Genomic DNA, 9,819 nt, shown 5'->3' on the forward strand with positions numbered 1-9,819 from the left:
TCAAGATATATGTGAGTGTTAGTCTGAGAGTTTATGGAGAGATCGTGAAGGCACCAAATGTGCTCACGTGTAATGCAGAGAGTGACGTTTAAATTGAATATAGCACAAAAAGATTAATGTAAGCTTATAGAATAAACGCTAATATTTTATAAACATTATAACTGAGAGTAGGTTATATTAAATAACCCACTATTTTAAATAAAAGGTTCTCTACGAAGCTGCGAAGGTCACGTGGTGCGTGCGTCATTGTGTCACAAGGGAAACAACATGGCTGCTTACATGGATTTATGTTTTGTTTTTTTTACTCCTAGTTACTGTTAAATGCTAAACGTTAATGTATACGAATACTAGCTCGTGTGTAGACTAGCACATCTTCCTTCACCCACAACAACCTCGGCGAAAAGGTTTCATTGAATAGCTCCGTCACTTAAAAGCTGACAGTCAGTGTTAGCTGTGTTAAGATCATGGCTTCTGCTTTTGTCGTCGGGAATGCATTCAGAAACAAGGTGACAGAGTTGTTGGAAAACACAGACTCATCTCTGCCACAAGCACTGAAAGAAGAACTGGAAGAACTTCTTGAGAAACCAGAACCAACAATCCTGTCCTTCAGTACAGCGAGGCGACTCAAGAAATACCTTCAGGACAAAGGTAAAAAAAAAAGCATTAACATGTATAACTTATAGTATGCACCTTGACTGATAACAGTGCTTCCTTAATGTTAGTGGATGAGCATGTTTAGTGATGGTCAGAGTGTAATTATTAATATTCTCAGTACATTCATACTTTGTAACTCTATTTAAGATTGTGTAATTTGGAAAAGACAACAGTTAAGTTGCAGCATAACTGTGGTAATTTCTTCACTCAACATGTCTGAATATAACCTCATAATAATGAATTATAGACATACAATATACAGACATGTAGCACCCACCTAGACCAGACCAGACACCCCCACCCCATTGCAATGACACCCCTTGATGGCAGCAGCTGGAAAGTGAAGGCACCACTGGTCCTCGCGGTGATAGGAACACGAGGGGCAGTTACCTCCAAACTGAGACAGGGGGTCCAGCAGATCCCGGGAACAACATCTGAGATATCTGTCCAAAAGAGTGTAGTACTAGGAACAGCTAAGACACTGCACAGAGCCCTCAATCTTTCACTCCTCTGGTAGAGCACCTGTGCGTGAAGGAAAATAAAGACCACTCACAAGGGCTGAGAGGGAATTTATATATACTTTATATTATGATTTATCATGTAACATGATTATGGCTGTCTTTCTTCAGGTCATCCGTTCTACCTGCACGAGTTGCTAGAGGACAGCTCACTGCACCTGCCTGAGTTTGTGAAGCCTCCCAGGGTGAGTTAAGCATATGATTTAGTTTTGTCCATCATTACCCTTTAAATAATTTATGCTGCATTCACAACACAAGGGATGGACAAATATTTATATTTATAACCAATAAAACCAATAGTGAAGGAACCTCCGGCGAAACTAAACTATGATTTCTACCTTGTGCTTCAGAACCCGGAGCTGGTTGCACGTCTAGAGAAGATCAAGGCCAAACTAGCCAATGAGGAATACAACAGGATCACACGTAACGTCAACACTCAGGTTCGTTCTTCATACTATGAGATTGTTAAATGGAAACGCTAAAAGAAAAATAGAGACTCTGACATATATTTGATGGTATTGGTAAATCTAATTTTGCAAAGGCAGAGAAAATATGATATTTTTAATGTTCACAGGGCTGATTTTTGTAGTAAGTTTTAGGAATGAGATTTTACACATATTTAATTAAATAACTTCTCTCTGTTTCCAGGAAATCAACCGGAATGGTTCACTAGCAGATTTTGGACGGCAAGGTTAGTGAACTACACACGTACTGCAGAACATCGTATGAAGGAGGCTGAACTGTGTATCATGAACTTGCTTTCCTCTCTCTGCCCTCAGTGCGGTCAGTCAAAACGGTGGTGGTGACCATATTCAACTTCCTGGTTACAGTAGTTGCTGCTTTTGCCTGTTCCTACATGGGCAGTCAGTACTTGTTCACAGAGACTGCAGCGGTAAGGGAACATTGTTTTTCAGTTATCACATAAAGAAGCTGAAGAGCTGAAAACAACATTAAACATCTCCAATGTTTAAATGTGCAATTTGAAAAAAGTTAACTGTTGCTGACGTGTGTTTTTCAGCGAGTGCTATCAGCTGTGATTGCTGCATCAGTAGTCGGGCTTGCAGAGCTGTATGTCCTGGTCCGGACCATGGAGGGAGAACTTGGGGAACCATAGCAGCTGTGCACACACAAGAGTAACCTTTGAAAGCAAAACAAACGAACTGCAGCTGCCCTCTAAGCAGAACTTTGTCAACTACGCCAAGAATCAGAGCAGATATCTCACATTGCTATAAAATCCTTTATGTTTCTTGTCAATAATACTAGTGGGATGTTTGAGGGTTAAATCTGGTTAAAGTTGCCAAGAATTTGGCACCAAATGGAGGCTGAAACTTTAACAAATACATCTTTTTTTTCAGATAAATAATATTAATTTGAATTTCCACTTGGCCTTTTTAGCAAAATCACAATAAATATATTTATTTCCAGTATTTTGTATGTGATGTTTCTTTGTTTTTTTGTTTGTTGCCCTGTTTTTTCCTTGTTACTACTTTATAAAATTAATTGTGTCATTTCTTCCATTCCGTTGTGAGATGTAATCATATTTAATAAACACTTGTTTAATGTTCTCTATATTTTCTGGCTTTCCTACTCTGTAAATACTGCTCTCCACTGGCCTGGTCTCCACTGGCCTACTGGTCACTACTGAACCATTACATTTTTTTTGAACAGCTAAAAAAAATAAATAACACCATAAGGCCAAATGCATAGAGTTCTGTATGTATTTGTGTGTATATCTCATGAACTCATCAAAATGTCAGCTTTTCTGACTTAATTTAGATAAAAATACTTTATTGTCCTATAATACACAGGAAATTGAATTCTGCATAGTCCTTGGCAGTGAGAACACCTGGAGTTCAGAACTACTGTAATTCAACCTTTTTCATCATTGAAACAGGGGTTCATGTCTGAACTTTCATTGTTTATTTTGAACTATTCAGAAGTGGACTTCCTGTTATGTTTGGCCTCATTGTCTTGCTGTCACTGCTCAAAGTGATCTCATACAGTCTGACGCAACTGAGAGTAAGATTTTACGAGATCCTCTCACAGTGTGACAGAATAAACTACTATGCAGCATTTTGTGACGTCTGATCTAAGGACATCAACTTTACTCACTGTCTTGCTCACTTAAAAAGGGGCCTTATGCTGGACAATGACGGTGCTCAAAGAAAAGTAATTCAGGTTTTGAATACAAAAACAATACCTTTTAGTAGGATTGCTTCACTGTTGGATTTGTCACCACACTTTAAGCTGTTATGATTTACTTGAATGGGTGAGTTTGTAGAATTTAGGGGGCCTTTTGATGAGGAAGGAACATCATTAGAATATGTTACATTTAATGTAAGAATGCCATGTTTCTACTGTTGCCAAGAATGGACAAACCAAACACTGGTCTTTTGTGCCATTACTTGCTGTTGTGGGCTCTCTTCCTTGATTTAATTGCCTGCAATCTGCAACCTCACCTCTAGATGCCACTACATCCTACACATTGGACCTTTAAATCTCACCAAAATTTACTAAAAGTGAAGGCGATAGTTAATTCCTAAGTTCTGAAAAGTAATTTTCTCAGCCATTCTCTGCTGAACAAACTCCATCTGTCTGTTTATTTCATTTTTGAAGCTGCACTTGTTTTGACTCGCCTACATAACCCACCAGCTGTGGCACCACTCTGTAATACTGTTTACCAAGAAATAATTATGTTCCGATTGTGCTTACAGTATCTGGTTTGAAGTGAATTATCGAGCACACTTTCATGCTCTGAACAATAACACAATGTCTTTTAAAACCAGACACAGGAGGTCTCTTTTCACTGATCCCCACTTGATGTGGATTCATATTTTCGTAAACTATGCCCCTCTTGTCAAGTCCTGTCATATCAGTGAAAGGATTAAAAGATGTAACTACATCTGGAATGCTAAAAAAAAAAGTATCTCCCTAAGATCTGAGATTTGACACCCGGATTAAAGGTTTATTGAAAGATTATTTGGTATTAAAGATGATTATGATATGCAGAGATCTCCGTCCAGCGCTGGACAAACAGTGGGTATTCCTGTCTGTCATATTTGCCTCTGCATTATACCTCTCATGTAATATTTCCAAACTCAAATCCAGGCCGAATTACAGAGCCCGTAAGCTGATAGACCCTGAGCTCTTCCTTTAATTTAGTTCTTATTTTTCTTTCTTTTTTTTTTTTTCCTTCCCCCTGTCCATCTAAATCTCTCGGTACTTACAGTACAGAGAGATATGAAAAATATTTTTTGGTTTAGAAAATAATTATTCCTGTCATGGTATCTTACCACAAGGAATCATTTTAATCAGGATGTTTTGAAAGATAATACTCACAGGGCCGCAGAATTAAACATGCCACCGTTCAGCTTAGAGCAGGAAAACAGGAACTGAAATCAGCGAGTATCTCCATGTTGGAGACAAGTTGGCCTTCTGTTGGACATATACACTGATCAGCCACAACATTATGACCATTATGACCAGATGTAAATAACATTGATCATCTTGTGACAATACAATGTTCTCCTGGGAAACTTGGATGTTACTTAGACATGTAGCACCCACCTAGACCAGACCAAGTACCCCCACCCCATAACAATGAAACTCCTTGATGGCAGCAGCCATCCCCAGCAGGATGCAGCCTGACACAGGCACACACACAAAAACAGTTTAGGAACAGTACAAGGTTTTGACCTGGCCTCCAAATTCACTAGATCCCAACCTGATCAAGTATCTGTGGAATGCACTGGAACAAGCCTTATCCACAGAGGCCCCTCCCCTCAACCCACAGGAACCAAAGGCCCCCACTAACAACATCCTGTTGCCAGAAACCACACGACACCCTCAGAAGGCCCATGTCTGTTCTCAGAACTGTTTTAGAGGCACAAGGTAGACCTACACAATATTAGGAAGTTGGTCATAATGTTACATTTTGTGATAATGATATTTTTTGCTTTATTGAAATTATTTCAATACTATTTGACGCATCCATTGGTTCACACAGCAGTGGGCTGCCATCTGTGCGTAACCTTGTACCTAACTGCAATGTTACATGTTTACAATATTTACTTCTACATGTTTTTGTACTTTCTTTTTCAGAATTAAAAAAAAGAAAATGGAAGTTAAATTCAATCATAACTATACTGCACATTACACTTCTAATACTAGTGATTCTCAACAATGTACTGAAGCAGTATAATGTACCTGAAGTGGTAACTAAAAGTAATGGCTAAAAAGAAAGCCAAGTGTTGGCTACATTTAACAGAGATAAAGAAAAATGATTGGTTAAACACCTAAAGTAATGGGTTAAATAGTAAGAAAAGTAGTGGCCACATGGCTAAATGTCAATAGTTAAATCTTTATGCCTCCAACTATATTCTGAGTGAAGTTTGTTATGTCAGAAGTGCCAAATGTGAAGAATAATGTGTTTTATAATACAAGCAATGGATTAGACTCAGGACTGGAATTAAATCATTTTATTCCCTATAATATGCAACACATAGTGAAAACATAAAACCTAAACTAGGGCAAGGACAACACAACAACTCGACTACAGTACATTATGTGCACTCAGCTCTGGTGGCACACAGGACAGATTTAGACATAGAAAGTGCTGTATAAGGAAATGCAAATGAATGTCACAGAAATAGGGGCCTCGATTGCAACAACGTCCTGTATTTATGTTCCCCACAGTCCATGCTCCTTATCAGAATTCTAGAAAATTGGTGACAATAGCAGCGTTGTAGATCAGGTCTGAGATGTATCCCATGGAGGTCTGTTGTCCCATTTGTGGGTGATGATGATGATGGTGGTGGTGTCCCTGGCCTTGGGTCACCTCCCAGTACACTGGCTGAGGGTGGGAAGGGACTACCTGGTCCACAGACCTGTGGCCTCCACTTCCGTTGCCTCCATACATGGCCTGATGAGCCCCAGATGGAGCCAAGCTCTGGGGTTTGTAGTTCCTGAAGGCCTGGTAGGAGCGTGTGGAGGCAGAATGATGAGGCTGCCTGGTGATGGCCTGAGGAAACGAAGCGGGAAGAAAACTGGTGAGTTGTGGTCCCAAGTGCTGCTGCCGGTGGTTCTCCTCCTCCCAGAGATGAGGCTCTGAGGGGTTTGAGCAGCTGAGACTGGGCTGGTGGTGGAGGGACGAGGAAGGCGCTGTGGACGATGCAGGGTTGCTGTAGATTTGCATCCAGTCTGAGTAAATGTGTGGCACGTCTTCACAGGTGTGGTTCTGCTCTGGCCTGAGTATGTCCACCAGAGTGGTTGGTGTGGGATAAGTGGAGGTCACAGGCCCAGGGCAGGGCTCCACAAAGCCTCTTCCTCCAAGGACAGGCTTGGTGGACTTGGGGAATCTGCCAGTCTTAATACTTCGAGCTCTTCTGTTTTGAAACCACACCTGTGGAAAAAGGCAGATTTGTAATGTCTGGGCCATATGCACTATACGCCCCCTGAAAAACTGTGTGTGCAGGGCTGCTATTATTCATATCCACTATTTGGGACAGATCAGACCACGTGGAACCAATTTCATTGTCATTTTTTATTTTAATCCTTAATAATAGTGAGAAATATATCTTTAAGTCTGTTACGGAACAGAAAACATCTCAGCTCAGAGGAACTGCTGAGCTCTATTATATCTCCCTCTAACTGTTAATTATCACACAAAGTTCTCATTTAGTCTATTGTTAATTTAAAAAGACATTTTTGAAAATTTGCCTCACCTGTATCTTGCTCTCGGGTAGGTGTGTGTGAGCGGCCAGCCTCTCCCTCAGGGTGATATCCGGGTAGGGAGTCACAGCGAACGCCTGCTCCAGCTCGGAGAGCTGCGCTCGGCTGAAGATCGTCCTCTTCCTCTTCCTCTGACCCTCCATGAAACCGGCGGCTCTGTCCGGCTCAGGAGAGGACAGAGCGCTCTCACTGTGGGCATCTGGGTAAAAAACAAAATTTAAAAAAATTGAAGGGGAAAGACAAACAATTGAAGTAATAAAAAAAAAAAAAAAAAAAATGACAAAAAAATAAAATAATATTAATATAATTAATATAATATAATAGTTATCAATGGCTCAAGCCACATCTGTTGTTGAAAATTGTCACAAAAAATCATTTATTTCTAGATTTCACAGTTATTATCTCAACACAAAAATTATCCAAAAAATATGTAATACATTAAATAATAATAATAACAATGAACACAAACGTAATCATAATCTAATATTATAATATTGTATATAATTATATCTATTTTAAGGAGAGTTGTTATTATTATTATTATTATTATTATTAGTAGTAGTAGTAGTAGTAGTAGTAGTTATTAATTATTATTGTTATTAGTAGTAGTAGTAGTAGTTATTAATTATTATTATTATTATTATTATTAGTAGTAGTAGTAGTATTAATATTATTATTATTATTAACGTTACACTAAAAGTTAAAATTGCAATTTAATTTTTAACATTTTTTAATATTCACTTATTTTAATATTTACTCATTTTATAATTCTTTTATTTTTCATTTTGTTTTGTTGTTTATTTTAGTTTTTCTGTGATATATTACGTATGGTGTCAAGTGCCTGTTCATTGCTGCTGCAATTGTGAAATTTTCCAGTTTGGGATTAATAAAACAGCCATCTACTTATCTAAATTTTTGGATAGTGAAAACTTCACACAATAATTTTTTTATTTTATTTATTTATTTATTGTTTTAATTTAGTTTTAGTGGATGCAGACTGTGCAAAGTTAAAAGTTGTATTAATTTCCCTCTCGTGACGACAGGTTATCTGACTCACCTTTGCAGTGCTCCTGTTCTCCATATAACACCTTTAAGTCCATCACGTCTTTCCGCTGGCTGTGCTTCAGTAAAGAGAAGTCCGAGTCCATGAACAGAGCCATTACTCCACGTGCAGAGAGACACACACATGCGCTGCTCGACCCTCATTGATGCTCCCGGCCGAGGAGGAGTCAGAGATTTTATACCCCCGGGTAGATCAGATGGGACACCCTGCACCCAGCACTCAGCAAATCCAGGTGTTATGCACCTCTCTAATCCCTGCTGAGATACTTGTTTTCTTGCTGCATTATGTTCCTCAATCATATCCTGTGTTTCGATACAGCATTTAGTTTAACGATACAATATCTTTGTTTTAATTGACTTTTGTGAGTCGTTCTAGCAAAAAATCCATAAATAGGCCTATTATTAATACATTTCTATTTACACAATAGAACCCCATTTTTCTAAGCCAAAAGAATTATTCTACAATTACTGCAGAATGAAGTGCTCCCAAGTAGGTCATAGAGCTATTTAATCTACTGAAGTCTTAATGGCCCCCTCTTCCCCGCAAAACAACTCAGTGATGAGAGATTACGACACTTGATAATCTTTGAGATCTGCCTTATTCTACTTTCAAGCTATTGGCATCTTCAATACTCTAAAACGCAGTGTGCAAATGCTCAGCTGCTGAATGCGTTTCTTTTCCTTTTCTTAAATAAAATGTGTAACACTGAGACCGAGTAAGAATATGTGCGTACATGTGTGCTCAGCTTGATGGAATTCTTCTGTCTCCGTCACATTACACCCTTTAGCGTAAAGCCTGTTGTCACAACAGAAGTGAGAAGCACTGATGAGATGTGATGAGAGGTGATGAGTTTATGTGCTCATATTCCATCTGTGCTGCAACTGGACTCAACACCAGCTCTAAGATCTAGTAAATCGTTCACAGTGATAGTGTTACGCAGCAGCCGTCAGTGGAATCAGTGCAATCAGTGATATTACTTATGTGGATTAAGCTCCACTGTTGTTGATAAATGTTCATCATCTAGCACATTACTGCTCAATTAGTTGCATGTGTCATAATAACAGTGAACAGATTCTCCTTTGGCCTCAATAGAAAACATAAAGAAAGGCTTTGCTAAACATATGTACATAATAATACTAGACAATACATCAGTATTAGTATCTATCTATCTATCTGCCTACCCGGACATATTAACTGTTTGCTGCATGGATCATGTTATGTTGCTTGAAATACTGCATATGCTCCAATATGCCTCCTCATTTTTCCTGATTTTGTGTGACTGCACAAAGTTCACCTGGAGTAATGCAGCACAAGCACAGTATGTACACATTCAGATGTTTAGGATAGCTACATACCGCGTAGACCAAGTTAATCAACTATGTCCTCCACATCTGGTCGTCAGGCCGCAACTCAGAACAGGACTCAGGCGCAGAGAAAGATTAATGGCAGGCGCCGACTTTAATGAACAGGACCAATACAAGACTCTCGACGAAGAGAGAAAATAAACATTCTGCAGAACTTAAGAGAAATCAAAATCACTCCTGAAAGAGGCAAACAAAAATGGCTGTGGAAATTAAGCTTTGATTCAAAAACTAGATAACAAAAGCTCACTCACAAGGAGGCAAAAAGGGACTCTGACTTGAACGGACTTAGCTGTGGCTTGAGACACAGACTTGGATAAATGGCTGGGGTGCGCGATAGGACAAAACACTCTGGAGCGGGACAAGGGGAGACTCAGACTATATATACACATAAGGGTAATGGGGAACAGGTGGAAGAGGAATCAGGGAAGACAATCAGACAGGTGACAAGAAGAGAGTTACTTTTCAAAATAAAACAGGAAGTCACGAGAGA

At 39.1% G+C, this 9,819-nt stretch overlaps 2 protein-coding genes across 2 annotated transcripts; one reads left to right on the forward strand and one right to left on the reverse strand.

The window, feature by feature from the left end:
• The first annotated feature begins 236 nt into the window (after positions 1-236).
• Positions 237-2,599, forward strand: vma12 (vacuolar ATPase assembly factor VMA12). Its single transcript, XM_084559385.1, has 6 exons — positions 237-648; positions 1,284-1,357; positions 1,523-1,612; positions 1,821-1,863; positions 1,952-2,064; positions 2,191-2,599. Exons 1-6 carry the CDS (start codon positions 465-467, stop codon positions 2,284-2,286), a joined length of 600 nt encoding a protein of 199 aa, XP_084415511.1. The 5' UTR covers positions 237-464; the 3' UTR covers positions 2,287-2,599.
• Positions 2,600-5,663: 3,064 nt separating this feature from the next.
• sebox (SEBOX homeobox) lies at positions 5,664-8,077 on the reverse strand. The gene is made up of 3 exons (XM_084559515.1): positions 7,960-8,077; positions 6,896-7,101; positions 5,664-6,573 (listed from the first exon to the last, which is right to left on the reverse strand). The coding sequence occupies exons 1-3, from the start codon at positions 8,060-8,062 to the stop codon at positions 5,881-5,883; spliced, it is 1,002 nt and encodes a 333-aa protein (XP_084415641.1). The 5' UTR covers positions 8,063-8,077; the 3' UTR covers positions 5,664-5,880.
• Positions 8,078-9,819: the final 1,742 nt, after the last annotated feature.

This window comes from Chelon labrosus (genome assembly GCF_963514085.1).
Source record: "Chelon labrosus genome assembly, chromosome: 13".
Lineage (NCBI taxonomy): Eukaryota > Metazoa > Chordata > Actinopteri > Mugiliformes > Mugilidae > Chelon > Chelon labrosus.

Bases quoted from the DNA above. Each gene is read 5' to 3' on its own strand.
- vma12 (XM_084559385.1), top strand. From the start codon at position 465: ATGGCTTCTGCTTTTGTCGTCGGGAATGCATTCAGAAACAAGGTGACA. The intron at 1,358-1,522 runs GTGAGTTAAGCA...CTTGTGCTTCAG, and splicing joins AGTTTGTGAAGCCTCCCAGG to AACCCGGAGCTGGTTGCACG. The intron at 1,864-1,951 runs GTTAGTGAACTA...CTCTGCCCTCAG, and splicing joins AGCAGATTTTGGACGGCAAG to TGCGGTCAGTCAAAACGGTG.
- sebox (XM_084559515.1), bottom strand. From the start codon at position 8,062: ATGGCTCTGTTCATGGACTCGGACTTCTCTTTACTGAAGCACAGCCAG. The intron at 7,102-7,959 runs GTGAGTCAGATA...TTTTTTACCCAG, and splicing joins AGAACAGGAGCACTGCAAAG to ATGCCCACAGTGAGAGCGCT. The intron at 6,574-6,895 runs GTGAGGCAAATT...CTTTTTCCACAG, and splicing joins TACCCGAGAGCAAGATACAG to GTGTGGTTTCAAAACAGAAG.